Source organism: Erythrolamprus reginae, chromosome Z (assembly GCF_031021105.1).
Source record: "Erythrolamprus reginae isolate rEryReg1 chromosome Z, rEryReg1.hap1, whole genome shotgun sequence".
In the NCBI taxonomy this organism is placed as follows: domain Eukaryota; kingdom Metazoa; phylum Chordata; class Lepidosauria; order Squamata; family Dipsadidae; genus Erythrolamprus; species Erythrolamprus reginae.
Window position 1 is genome coordinate 36,107,373 of NC_091963.1, and position 15,431 is coordinate 36,122,803.

The window sequence follows — 15,431 nt, forward strand, 5'->3', positions numbered from 1 at the left end:
TACAGAGCAGTCTTGGTGGTTTAATACGGTTAACCTCTTTTGTAAACCCAACTGTTCTGATTTTTGTAAAGCAGTCATTTATAAAACATTGTTTATGACATAGAAAATTATTATAAATGCAGTCATTGTCAATTCAGTCAAGAAACCATCTTCTCAGATGCTGATAGCAATGATTAAAATGTAAATTTAATGAAAATTAACTGCCTTGGAAAACATAAAAATGCTGATATCTTAGTAAATTTCCACTACAATGGCCTATTGAGTCTCTATCATAGATTTTTGTCACAGGAACATTCTGTTTATCACAATGTAAAAGAAAGTGTTGAAATTGAGAGCTGATGCAACAGTGGAGGACAAATATGTGCTAGCAATCTTGCCTTCAACAGCACACTGGAATAATACTTGTGTGGTTTCAGCAAAAATGTTGATCTCTGTAATAACCCCTGTATTTATCCTTAAAGTGAGCATATTTCTACATTTTTGTCTTTCAGATTTCAGCTAAACACACTTTTATTATTTTAAGTGTAGAGTTGAACAAAATCCAAATCTACAATATTCAGCGCTTACAAAATAATCACCTCTTTAACAATTCTGGGATATACTTAAAACAAGTATCATACCCCAATTCATTATAGTTTAGATTTCTTAAGGACTGTTCACTCTATCAACAGTTGAAAAGTTTGTTTTATGTTTTGAATATGAAATACTAGTCATAATTAATATAAAAACATAATTCTTATTTATGAGAGTCTTACAGTTGTGAAGAAAATTCTCCTAAATGTTTTGAATAGGTCCATCTGGCTTCACTGACAAATGAGTTCTTCTGTGCGCTGCTAAGGAGAGTCCAAGCAATGGAATAATCTTTGGTCGGTTGTCAAGGGACTGAGTTATTTTTAGATTGAAGCACACTCTCTCTGTTCTACTGGTCCTAACTTGCCAGTATCAAAACTCAGTCGGTAAGAGGGACATGCTTTTTCTAGCTCAGATACTTTACAATCAACTGAATTTTCTGCTTGGACTCTCAGGTATTGGGTTTTAAGACCTTATGCTGCCGGCGTATATGTGGATTAGTTGACATGCCAACAAGAACCTCCACTGCCAAACAGTTGAGGGCACTTGAGTTACTGCCCTATGAGATTATACTCTATCAGTGGAGCAATGTTAAATTAGAGTCCCTGCCCCATGAGGCTATACCAGTAATGGCAAACCTTTTTTTCCTCTGGTGCTGAAAGTGCGTGTTCATATGTTATCACACATGCGTGAGTGACAACACCCATAATTCAATGCCTGGGGATAGAAAAAATGGCTTCCCCTGCCCCCACCGGAGGACCTCTGGAGGCCTGAAACAGCCCATTTCCCAAATTCTGGTGGGCCCGGTAGGGCCATTTTTTGCCCTCGCCAGGCTCCATAGTCAAAAATGCTCTCCCATCTTCCTCCCAGAGACTCTCCAGAAGCTGAAAATGGCTTCCCAGGGCATTCGGGCAAGCTGAAATCAGCTGCTGGCACGCACATGCACATTGGAGCTGAACTAGGGTAACGGCTCATGTGCCAGCAGGTATGGCTCCACATGCCAGCTGTGGCACCTGTGCCATAAGTTTGCCATCACTAGGCTATACTCTTCCCAGTGAAGCAAGGTTGAATTAGAGCCCCTGCCACATGGGGCTATACTCTCTAGGAAAACCATTAATTGCCTAAGGAGATTCCTTTCCTCTGCCATGCTTTGGAAAAGTGATCAGGGGGACCGATATTTGCAGCTCAGTTTCTGAGCTCCGTTTCGATCGGTAGATCACCTTCTGCCTTGCTGTGTGCTAGTGCCCTTTGATCAGAAGGCCAAATCTATACTCCGACAGTCTCACCAAGTGGCCACTTGGTCTGTGAGGACAGCCACAGCTGCATCCTTCTTTAACTGCAGCTCCATCATGTGGCTTAGAGAGATGCAATCTAGACTGGGTGTGGAGAATTCTCAGCTCCACCAGGATTTAAATGATGGTGGCGGCTAGGTTTCACATCTCACCGCATGTTGCGGCTATGCAATTGGCCAGTGGACACACACTCTAAATGGCGTCTCGCTGCCCCCTTTTCAAGGACCTCCTGTACACCATTCGAACATTGCAGACACAAGGCTTCTCAGGCAACTTTGCAAAATGTCAGCTGACTCCAATCACCTCACTCCTGTATCTTGACACCATCATTAATACTGTGACCTGCAAGATGTTCCTCTCTCTGGAGCATCGAGCCAGCATTATTTGCCTCTTGGAGATAGTTTGTCAACAAGGGTGCCTTTATCCATGCTTTCCAAACTGCTGTGCATGCTCATCTTGTACATCAATGTCATACCAGGGTGAGCTCTTGCTCTTCAGTGGACCCTCCTCCCATATCGAGCCAGACCAGCCACTCCAGCACGCTGCTCAAAGTGACTCCCAAATTCCTTCATTCATTCAGATAGTGGTCGTCTCCAGCTCTTCAGAAGGGTTGCCCTTTCAAGGAACCCACTCAATTTACTGTTATGACCAATGTCAGTTTAATTTGGTAGGGTGTTCACACTAGCTCTCAAATGACCCAAGGTCACTTGACATAGGCAGATTTAGTCATCACCAACATCAATTTACTAGAGCTTCAGGTGGTGGAATTAGCTCTGCCATACTTCGAGCCAATTCTGTTGAACTGTCAGATTTTCATACTGATGGACAATATGGCGACCCAGTTCCTGTCAGGGGGGCATGAGATCAAAATGCCTTGTGAGGGAGATGGAGACAATCGGATGGTGGGCAGTCACATATGCAATCACTCTGAGCAGAACGCATATCGGAGGTCTCCAATATACAGGCAGACTGGCCTGACCATTTTGGACATCCCATTTTGCTAATATTTAAGCTTTTTTTAAAAACCACCACAAATCCTGTGGAGGTTCTTACAAGGATTTGAATTCTATCATTCAATCTATGAAGGCAGACTGAAACAAATGTTAAGAGAATGTTAACATTTAATTCTATAAATTCTATGGAAATTTATTTTGAGTTAAATCGTATTTGATGGAATTTAGCTAGTTATTCTTCGTGCAATATTAATAGAATGAGGAAGTGATCATTTTCCTTCTACATTTTAATTTCTTAGAAGTATTTGTGTGCTACAAGAGTGTCAGTTGCCCTGTCCATCTTAATGATAGAAAAATCAATTGAGACACATTATTACCATGTTCCGTAAGATGTATTCCTTTATAGTGTCCATAGAAGTACTTGTACTGTGATATTAGCTTTAGTAGCCATCCTACTCTGCAGCATTCTAGTTAGACAGGAAGATCAGCAATTTCCAGATATTTTCAATCTCCCTTTTCACCCAGTGTATCCAAATATGTTGACCTTGATTCTAATATGCTTCCAAGTCACTTGCTTTATTTTGAGAAAATTGATATATTTTGCCCTTGGAATGTGTCTGTCTACCTAATTTCTATAACTAGGTAGTAACCCTAGACAGTTTGCATCATATAGAAATAGAATTCTTTATTAGCCAAGTGTGATTGGACACACAAGGAATTTGTCTTTGGTGCATATGCTCTTAGTGTAAATAAAAGGACAAAAAGAAAAGTAAAAAAATACATTCATCAAGACTCATAAGATACAACACTTAGTGATAGTCATAGGTTACTAATAAGCAATCAAATCACACCAGGAAACAAACGAAATAATATAGCTAGTAAAACTACAAGCAACATAGTTATAGTCAAGAGTGGGAAAAGATAGGTAATCATAATTATATTATCATCAATAATATCTATCTATTTAACATAATTATAAGAAATATATAGGAAAAACTTGGAGGTGGAAAATACTTTAGTGATTATAGCAAAGACATAATTTCATAGTATGGGAGAGAATGTAATGATAAACCATTTCAAGGTAACTACATCAATAGACAATACAAAATGATTGATAACACAGTGCTGGATAATGACCCTCTCAATTTGGATGACACTCAACTTTCTTGAGAAAGAACTAGTCACTGCCATACAGGAAAAGATATATAAATTTGCAAAGACAAATTACAGTAAAAACATGTAATGTACAGTAGTAAGTATAAACATGAAAAAACTCAATAGTGAAAGATAAAATGAATCAAATACAAATTAGCATCTTAAGCATTTTTGAAGTAGATTGAAATTCAACATTTCACTCTGAAAATTATTTTATTACTCCTCTTACTTCTTTCAGTCATGAAGTACATAGCAAGGATAGTCCTATCCAGAAGCAAACTGCATGTCAGAAAAAATAATGGAAATTGCCAAGTGAAAAGAAACCACAGCCATGAAAGATAAATACCTAGGGAAGGAGCTTAACATAGAATATCAAAAGGTGGTTACAAGAAATGTGAACTACTATTACAACAAAAAAACCCTAGTACTGTATAATAGGTGTGCTATCAATGGTCTCTGCCATAGAGACGGTGCTGCATTCCAGCTTCAGACCTAAATAATCTCTATTGGGATGTGCTTGAATGAATGCATTTAAATATATTGAACCAGATGGACTATGTGCATACTTCTTAAAAAAGCTCTCCTCAACCCTGGCGGAACCCCTAAACATAATTTTCAAAATATCTTCTACAACTAGCTCTCTACCTAAACTCTGGTCTCTAGCCACAGTCATCCCTATCTTCAAAAAAGGTGATCCAAGCAACGTTGAAAACTACAGACCAATCTCCCTGACTTGTGTCACTTGCAAAGTCATGGAATCCATCATAAGCCAATCCATTACCTTCACCTTGAAGCCAATAACCTACTTTCCAACAAACAATTCGGTTTCAGGAAAAAAATTATCCTGCAATCTGCAACTCTTACACTGTAAAAACATATGGACTACCCAACTTGATCAGGGTAGATCAATAGATGCAATCTATATAGACTTTTGCAAAGCCTTTGACTCAGTAATTCATGACAAACTTCTTCTGAAACTAAAATCCTATGGCATCTCTGGACCTCTGAATGATTGGATTTCAGCGTTCTTGTCCAACAGACAACAAGTGGTCAAAATAGGTAATGCCATATCTAATCCTGCTTCAGTTAACAGTGGTGTCCCAAAAGGCAGTGTTTTAGGACCTACTCTCTTTATACTCTACATAAATGATCTCTGTGTCAATATCACAAGCAATTGTGTTCTCTTTGCTGATGATGTTAAACTATTTAATACCACTGACAATACTTCTACTCTTCAAAAGGACCTTGACCATGTAGCTGAATGGTCTAACAACTGGCAACTTCAAATCTCTACCAACAAATGCTCCGTCCTACACATTGGTAAAAAGAATCCGAATACTAAATACATACTTGGTAAAACTGAACTAACAGAGGACCCTCACTCAGTCAAAGACCTTGGAGTACTCATTTCCAATGACCTAAGTGCTAAAGCCCACTGTAACAGCATTGCCAAAAAAGCATTAAGAATTGTAAACCTAATCTTACGTAGCTTCTTCTCTAGTAACACTGATTTATTAACCAGAGCATACAAAACATTTGTAATACCTATTCTAGAATATAGCTCACCTGTGTGGAATCCACACTGCATATTAGATATTAATACAATTGAAGGAGTCCAGAAATACTTCATAAGAAGAGTCCTTCACTCCTCCTCCAGACTTCAAATACTAAATCTAGTAACAAATTACCCTACTCCTCCAGACTTCAAATACTAAATCTAGAAAATGTATGTCGTTTATGTCGTGATTTAACTGTTGTTCATAAAATCATACATCATAATGTACTCCGTTAGTGACTACTTCACCTTTAACAACAACACAGGAGCACATAATAGATATAAACTGAACGTAAATCGCTCCAAACTTGACTGCAGAAAATATGATTTCAGCAATAGAGTGGTCACCCCCTGAAACTCATTACCTGATTCTGTTGTTGCTTCCCCCAACCCCAAAATCTTCAACCTTACATTATCTACAATTGACCTCTCCCCTTTTCTAAGAGGTCTGTAAGGGGCGTGCATAAGTGCACTTTTGTGCCTAATGTCTCTGTCCTACTGTCTTATTATCCTTTCTATTACTACGTTCTACTTATGTTATGTTATGCTAATATGTACTATAGTATTATACTTGTTTGACAAATAAATAAATAAATAATAAATAAATAAATAAATAAATAAATATATGGGATTTTAAGTTTTGGGTTTTATGGTTGGGGTTTGTATCTGTAATTTGTATCTGTATTTTGTACTGATTTTAACCTGCAAGCCACCCTGAGTTCCCTGGAGAAGGGCGGCCTAGAAATTTGAATTAAAAAAAAAAAATTATTTTACATCTGTTTAAATATTTTAAATATAAATGTTTTATCTGCTACTTTAATGCCAAATAGCTCCCAAAAACTATATTAATATGAAATATTAAAATGCCTGACTTTCAGTTATAATATTTTCAAAATAAGAATTAAAGACAAAAATTCTGAATGACTAAAAGAAAAATGACTTTAAAACCCCCTATGTTTTTTCGGGAAGGATTTTCATTTTAAATGTAGGCCCTGCTCTGGTATTTTAGCATTTTTTTTAAAAAACCCCCAGTATTTTCTTAGAATTAAACGACCTCAGATTGCTATTGCTCCAACGATCTGAAGGTTTTTTAAAATTCCTAAGTAGGACTAGTATTTGTTTATAATTTCCAGCCTCTTGGGCATACACAGTACATTAAGAAACAGCCCTGGAAGCAAATAGTAATAATTATCAGAGACAGTCCTTCATCATGTGCTCCCTATAATATTAACTTTACTAAAAGGGGCGTGCATAAGCGCACTAGAGTTCCTTCCGTCCCCTGTCCTATAGTCTCTCCTATATCTCCTATATCTTCTCTACTATATCTCTATAAGCTACATTGCATATTATTGTGTATTGGACAAAATAAACAAATAAAAATAAATAAATAAAATAAAACTGCCCTACCCACCGCCCCCCCCTCGCGCCTAGACGTCCGTACACAAAGCGGCTTTCAGCTACCACCCTCTCCCTCTCGTCCTCTTCTCCACCTACAGGTAAAGTGGAAGGCAGGGGTTGGTTAGATACGCTGCCTTTCGGAGATTCTGACCAATCAGACACGAATGAACGGCGGCCGGGTGCCCAATGCCCGCAACACTGGGTACCCCCTGTTCGTCACAGGCAGGGTGGTGGAACCTGCGGTGGGTATTTAGGAGGACAGCGGAGCTGGAGGGAAGGGGGGCGGCTGAATAGGTGGTGGGCCGGAGGTGCGGTCTTGAGTTTTTAGTCAGGCAGGAGCCCGAGTCTTATACTGCCCGCCCACTTCGTCGCCGCTGCTGCTCCTCCTCCTCATCTCCAGTAGTGGCCGCCTTGTCCATGGACGATGTAAGCCGCGAGGGGTTAAGCTGCCGAGGCAGGCAGTCATGGCCACATCGCGGCGATAAACACGTCGCTGAACGCTCGAGTCTCGGCCTCTTGCAGTGCCCTCTCCCAGAGGGCGTGTTCGCGCGTGAGGGATTCAGGGGAGAAACCTTCCTTGTTTCTTTCTCCTTCGGAGCGCCGCCATGTCCAGCTCTTCCTCGCAGACCCCTCCTCACCACCAGCCCTCGCAGAGGATGCGCCGTGGCGCTGCCGGGTCCCCAACCAGCGGTAACGCCGGGGTTTCGGTCGGTAGTAATGGGTCTGGCGGAGGAGGAAACGGCGTTGGAAGCGCCCCCGGTGGCGGCGCTGGGACTAGCCGGCTGCTCCAACCGATCCGCGCCACCGTCCCTTTCCAGCTCCTGAGGGGAAATCAGCAGAGCCCGACTCGCTTGCCGACCTCTTCAGCCTCCGTGGGGAGTAATACCGGTCCAGGAGGACCGCGAGGCGGAGTGGGAGGAGGCGGAGGGAGCAGCGGCAATTCGCCTCCACCAAACTCTACTTCGCCGTTGGCTTTGGCGGTTGCTGCTGCCGGCGCCTCCGCCGTTGTTGTTGCCCCGCCGGGAGCGGGCGGGGCGGTAGAACCGAGCAAGGTGAAGGTAAAGCAGAAGCGCTCGCCTGACAGCAGCAGCACTGCTACCACCACCAACGGCAGCAGGCGGAGGAGCAGCTCACCTGAGAGAAGGAGCCCCAATTCGCCCATATATAGAGGTAAAGCAGAAACGGAATAGAGCTGTAACCCACCCACTCCCACGGAAACCTCCCTTGTCCTCCCAAAGACCTCACCTTAGTCTTAAATTTACCGATACTTGACAAACGTCCGCCCTCTGCATACGTTGCCAAGTGATTTCTTTGTACGTTGTACTGTTGGGAAGCTCATAAGAGAAATAGAATATTTCTAAACACAAGCGTTTTCTCAACTGAAACCGAAAAATATTTGCCCCTTCACGTTTTCGTTTATTATCTGCTCCTTTAATACTGTTTATCTCTCTAGAATGGGGCAACTAAACGTCATAAATTAAGCATTGTTTCCAATCCAATCTAGATAGATAGGTAAATGGGGGCTGGGAACTATACTGATAATTAAAACGTAGAATGTTGGAGGTTAATTTGGAATAACACAAATGCATTATATATTGATGTGAGTGCTGCAAATCGTTAGTGGTTTGCTTTTTAAAGACATTTTTATCAATGTTGTTATGATCGAGAACTTTAATGATGATTTCCTGCTTTTATGGAGTAGTCTGTTTAAGTGTCTGAAATGCTTTTCTTTAAGAGGCAACTTGAACTTAAAGGACTTTAAAGGAAGCCAAATAATGATACTAATTATATTTTTACATAATTTCCGTTTTTAATGTGCTTTGGAAATATATATGCTTCTACTTATAGAAATAAGGAATATGAAAGCTAATTAAAATAAAATGCTTTTAATAGAAGTGCAAATTATTTATACTATTAGACATAGGATGTGATAACAGAACAATTGTTTTACATTACATTTCTAAAACCTACAGGTTATATGGCTGTTTGCAGTTTGTACAAAAAGTCTTTAAAAAGTATAAACATAATCCCTTTGTAGATTAAACCTAAATATTAGTGAAGACTATAATCTTAAAATATGTGCTCATTGTTTATTCATTTTAAATATAACATGTAAGTTTGTAACCTAAATTCCTCAATATAGTGCAGATATAAATCAAAATACATTTAGATGTTACAGAAACTAATAAATTATTAAAGTCTTCCAAAGTGACAGTTATTATTTTAACTGTTCAACTGTCCCTCTTTCCTTTCAATATTTAGATGAATCAAATTAATACATTGCTTGTTTTATTAATGATTTTATATATGCTTCATCTTCAATACTTTTGCATCTGTAATAATGCTGGATCTAGATTTAATTTTAATGGCAAATTAAATAAACCTCTTAGTAATATTGAAAGAAGCAAGTTGTAATAATTCTTGGCTTAAATCCTTCCCATTCATTCTTCAAATAAATGAACGTCACAAGTTATTTACAGCTGATTTAAAAAATTATACCAAACTGTATATTATAGTTCTTTGACTATAGCTCAAAGGATATCTGTATTTGATATCCATTTAGAAAAAGTATTTGGAAATTATTTATGGAATTTCTATCTGACTTGATAAAAATGAAACTTTATTTTATCAAGTTTTTTTAAAAATAAACTGTGGTCATAAGATAAATATAAGCAGTAAGAACATTTATTTACTTTTAAAAGTAATAATATGGTGAGAAATATTTTCATAGAATATTTATTCAGGATAAAATAAAACTCTTATATATGACTTAAATCCTTTCCTAAAATGTTTTTAAAAGAATAAAATAACCTATTCAATTAAGCAATCCTTTAAACTATATATAAGTGACTTCATGTTATAATTCTGCCTTTAGCGTTTATAGCAGTCAACAGTTTATGGTAAATAAGAGTACAACTATATGAAATAACTGACACAGATACCTGAATGCATGTAATAATGATTCATTCAGTTTGCTCTGAATGATTGAAAAGTGCATAAACTGACCGGTTTTACTCATCCATTCCTGTAATTTGATAAATATATTATTTTCTTTACACAATTCAATAGTTGCATTGTTTAAGCTACAAAGTCAAATACATTAAAAAAAACTTTGCAAAATTGCTTTGAGGGATATGCAGTTGGCTTTGAATACAAAACCAATGCCATTCTTAAAATTTATTTTCTCAGCTATTATCTCTTTGGCCTGTGTAATATTTGAAAAAGCAATCTATATTTGAGAGGCTTAAGAATTGCTTTGGACCTTAGCTGTGTTGGGAACCGATAATACTTCAACTATTAAACATCTCAGAATCTTACTTTGTATTTATATTAATAATTGGCAAAAATGGGGATGTAATCATTGATATTTAATTAATATATAAAAAAATATAAGTGATCTGTGGTCTTTTTTAAATAATAGGAAGCTTAAAGTCTTTGTCTTTTTTGCATGGTTCTTCCATCTTTTTACAATGTAGCTGAAATTTTTCATACAAACATGTAAACAAATTGCCAGTATTCTGAAAGCTGCAAAATGCTATGGATTGGAAGCTTGCACAGGTCAGGCAGCTGCCACTGCAGATGCTGACATCATTCTTGCCTGAATGAAAACAGTTTTCTCTAAGAACACTCTCTTCCACCCTCATTTTTCATCCTTAGGATGCTCTCAAATTCTTCAAAATTAATACTAATTCTGATTTTAAAAACTTACAAGCCAGAGTATAATTACATATTAAATGTATATGTATACCTTTTTCAAAATATTATTGTAACTTCCATGTTTATTGGTTCATCTGCTTAACTATACATCATTGCATTTTATATTTTATGCTTGTATATTTGTAGCACTACATATCTCTCGTATCTTACAGTTTATGAATTTCTTTATGATATTGAATTAATGTTCACTTTATTTCTATTCAAACATGCTGTACAGCATATATTTTATAAAATGCTTTGGTAATATTACAAATAAAAAATATGCAGGAATTTGTAAACCATTGCAAAGAACATAACTGACTAGCATGGATTGGTTGCCATTCCATTAATATAATGGCTGTCCAAATACTATAAAAAGTCATGGCTTTTAAATTGTGAGAAAGGCTACTTCTAAAATGGTTTCTTTTAAATAAAATTACTATCTTACAAGTACATTTCATCCTTTTATCATAGGCCAAATAAATTAAATCCTTTTTCAAATACAGTGGTACCTCTACTTAAGAACTTAATTCGTTCTGTGACCAGGTTCTTAAGTAGAAACGTTCTTAAAAAGAAGCAATTTTTCCCGGTTCTTAATCTAGAAAAATTCTTAAGTAGAGGCGTATGTGTAAAAGTCTCAAAATCTATAATGGCAGAATAGGAAGTGGTGATTAAAATGTGCAATTACTTCAGTATAGTTTAAATGCATGTAACTTGTCATTTATAATGATCAATTTTTTAACAAACTTCTAATGAACTGTTGCCAACATTTTAAGAGCAATTTGATTCTCTGATTGTATTGAGGCCTAGAACATACCCCATAAGCTTTTTTCATCACTCCATACTTTTGGCCAATCTAATATATAAAGATGAAAGGAAATTAATTTGAGTCATAAATAATGAGCCTATAGTAAAAACTGAAATTTATAATTGGTTTTATATTTGATTTCATATTATATGACATAGTGAACTCTTTCTGATATACTTGATGACCCAATGCCTTGAAATGCAACAATACCAGATTGTTTCTAAATTTATGTTTATGAGGTTATGAATTCTAAGTGTATTTTGTCGCTCGTTGTGTGGACAGGGAGAATTTCTATATAGTACTGTAGTATACAAATTTTAGACGTAATAAAATTAATTATATCCCTTAATTTAAACTACTCTTGCCAAAATACAAACAACTTTAATATTAGTTTGGTATTTCCCCCCTAAATACTGATACTGTACTTCTCCAATATAGTGTTGCTGAAATATTTTTCAATTTTAAAGAAATAGTGGATATGTCAGTGAAATTGATATTTTAATCAGATTTAAAACTTGGATATTAAATCTGATATTAAAGATATTAAAATACCTAAATTCAAATATTGTGAATATATTATCATATTTCAGCAAAGCTGTCCAAGTCTAAAGATTATTAAAGTTCTTTGATTCATGTTATTGAGCCTCACAAAATAATCCTTATTTTTTAAATATTGAAAACTTATACTGAAATACTAAGAGGGGCGGCATAGATGTCTAATTAATAATAATAATAATAATAATAATAATAATAATAATAATAATAATATCTTTATGTTAGTAGTTTAAATGAAATTTTACTGTATTCTTACACATACTGCTTTGTCAGTATCGTCCAATTTTGTATGTGCACATTGTTAACATCTATGGGATACAGATAATTGTAAACTAACAAATAATTTTGCATTCTTAACCCAGTTATCAAGTTGATCTAAATGATTCTAAAGCTCATATTCCAGAGACTAGATTTAAAGTTCAAACAGATCAGTGGTAGTCTGGTAGGATGGTTGCTTACAAAAGTATGCCTTATTAGTTAGATATGTTTGCCACATAAATTAGCCACATAAATTTTCAAGTAGACATACTGTAGTACTTGTCTCTATGCTGACTACATAGACAAATTACAGATGCAAAAAGTACTCTAGTTGGGTTTTTGCAACTTGTAAACTTAAAATATAATTGTTTAGTTTGTGGCTCGGTTGTTGTAGAAATCTAGGCAGTAGAAATTCAAACAATTAGACTGTTAACCTAGCTTATTTAGTTTAACCTTAATTGTTATATAGACCACAGGCACCAACTTGTGGTCCGCAGACCACTGGCGATCCGTGATAAATTTTTTGTGGTCTGTGGAGAAATCTTGGTCCCTGGACTGGATATGGCTGAAAGCAATTAATCCAGTCTGCACACAGAAACATAAGGCTGCACTACCCAACATCACCCCGCCCACACGCCAGCCCCCTCTCTTATGTCTGAGCACAAACCTCACCTTGAGTATAGTGGTGTGAGTCACACAAGCTGAAACAGGAAGATAAGACCAAGGACTTGCCATGATCAGCTGAACAGCTTCCTTGTGGTGGGGAGGTTCAGCCACATTCTGGGACTACATCTTTCCTTCTGCAAGGCTTCCAGGTGGAAGGCCTAAGGCAAAGCCCCTGCTAGATTCTCCCCAGTTCCTTTTCTCTGCTGTAATGCAGCATCAGAATTTGTGCAGCATTCTGTATATTTGCACCAGCTGTTGGCACAAGGCAACTCTAGTCTCCTGTTATTTGGGACTCAGAGCGGTAAACGGTGTCCAGTCCAGGGAGCAGCCAGAGCTTGCTGTCTATTGTGGACACTAGCTTGGCCCCCTGCAAACTCTCATTTTTTGAGAAGTACTCACAGAAGCGGCACAAGAAACTTCAGCTGGACTCCTTGAGAGACAAGAGTTTACAAGGGGCCGAGCTAGCATCCGCAGTGGACAGCAGACTCCGGCTGCTCCCTAGACCAGATTCCGTTTACCTCTCTTGAGTCCAAAGTGATAGGAGATAAGGGCTGCATTGCACCACTGGCTGTTTGGTGATGACGTATGACATCATCGGGCAGAAAAAAAGTGGTATAGAAAAAAACTGCGGAATATTTTTTAATTAATATTTTTTGAAAAACCGTGGTATAGGCTATTCGCGAAGTTCGAACCCGCGAAAATTGAGGGAACACTGTATACCAAGGCAGAATGCTGATGCTGCGCTTTGCTTCAACAGCTTCCAGCCATCGCAACCCTTCCCCACCACAACAGCAGTAAGGTCTGTGCTCCTGTTTTGCACTTTTCACCGCCTGCAAAGTTGCACATTGAACATGCCACCCCCTATAGCGGAGATTTCCAGTCCTACCACGGGACAGTCTCCTATTCCAGATCTATGGTAGTCACAGGTCTAGCTCTTTAGTCATCCCAAAGCAGTTCCTTCCCCCGGGTGCTGGAAAAGGAAAGAAAGGAAAGGAAAAAAGGAAAGTAAGAAGAGGAAAGGAAAGAAAAAGAAAGGAAAGAAGGAAAGGAAACTAGGGAAGAGGGATGGGGGGATGGAAGGGACAACACCTATAGCTCTGGAATATGGGACCACCTTCAAATAAGCTTCAATTATTTTGTAATAATTACACTAAGTTTGTTAAAGATTTTGTTACAATTTAATAAGTATTTACAATTTTTTTATAATTAAATAAACATAATTTTGTTGCATTAAGTAGGTCCATTAATAGAATAGAAGTTCACTGATAATTATTTTACAAATATGATTAAAAAAAAAATCATATTAGTGGTCTGCAGGGTTTAAAATTATGAATTTGGTGGTCTGTGGGATTTAAAATTATGACCTGAAGTCCAAAAGATTATGGACTCCTGATATAGACTATAATAATGATAGTTTCATTATGGATATTATTTAAGTAAATGAAAATATCTTTCCCCTCATTACAATTAAAAAAAACCTTTGGAAACTACAGTCGTCACTTTTTGAATCCTGAACTTGAAACAAATGTGATTTTTACATGCTCAGCAGGAAGGGTGGTAGCTATAAAAAGAATTGTTGGCAGTCTTTTTTTTGGGGGGGGGGGCGACCTGATCAGGATTGAATATGCCTATTGCCTTTCACAAAGGAAAGAAAAATAGAAACTTTCCTAGTCCTAAAACCGAAAATATATTTTGTTCTCCTTCCTAAAAATATTGAAATTTTTATGGTCCTTTTCTCCTTTCTTAGTTATCACTCCACAAAATCTTTAGATTGTGAAGAAAGAGAATAGATTTTATCCAAGTTAAAAATATCTTGAAAGGTTTAAGAAACTTGGAACATGGACAATATTAATGTGCATATCTCTGCCTTTAATTCACCAAAATCTCATAGCCCAAGACAGGGGAAGAAATGTGTCTTACATTTCAATTTAGGCTTTAGAGTTAGACAATAGATAATTATAACATTTCTGTTTTGTTTTTCTATTTTGAACAAGAATTTTTAGCACAGTTTACTTCTTTCCTTACATATAACTAGTATTATTTTGTGGTGGCACAGTAGTTAGAATGCAGTATTGCAGGCTAGTTCTGCCGACTGCGAGCTGGCTCAATGATTTAACCCTGCTGTTATGTTTCGAGTCTGTGAGATTCGAAATCGAAGTTTGAGACCCTGTAAAAAAAATTTCCCTGCATTTCTGAAACTTGAAATTTCATGACTTTTCATCATTTCAGGGGTTCTCTCTATGAGAATTTTTTTTGGGGGTGGGGGGCTTAGTTTTTGCTGGGCAAAAAAAGTCACACTTGCACTGTTTTCGAGTCTGTGCGACTCGAACCGAAAATTCTTTATTTTTTTAAAATTAACTTAAATTAGATTAGATTTGTTTACATTGTATTATTGTTGCTGTGAGCCGCCCCGAGTCTGCGGAGAGGGGCGGCATACGAATCTGACTAATAAATAAATAAATAAATAAATAAAGTGTGCTTATATATGGTCAATTTGAAAACTTCTTTCCCTTGGAAACTAGGTT

The 15,431-nt window shown here is 37.2% G+C and overlaps 1 protein-coding gene across 2 annotated transcripts in view; it reads left to right on the forward strand.

The window, feature by feature from the left end:
- Positions 1 to 7,138: 7,138 nt before the first annotated feature.
- GLCCI1 (glucocorticoid induced 1) overlaps positions 7,139 to 15,431 on the forward strand; it is a 45,088-nt gene continuing 36,795 nt past the window's right edge. The window contains exon 1 of one of the 2 annotated variants that reach the window (XM_070730010.1): positions 7,139 to 8,093. In XM_070730010.1, coding sequence (XP_070586111.1) covers positions 7,529 to 8,093 — 565 coding nt within the window. In that variant the 5' untranslated portion in view covers positions 7,139 to 7,528. The remainder of the gene's footprint in view (positions 8,094 to 15,431) is intronic. The other variant, XM_070730009.1, reaches the window with a different exon arrangement.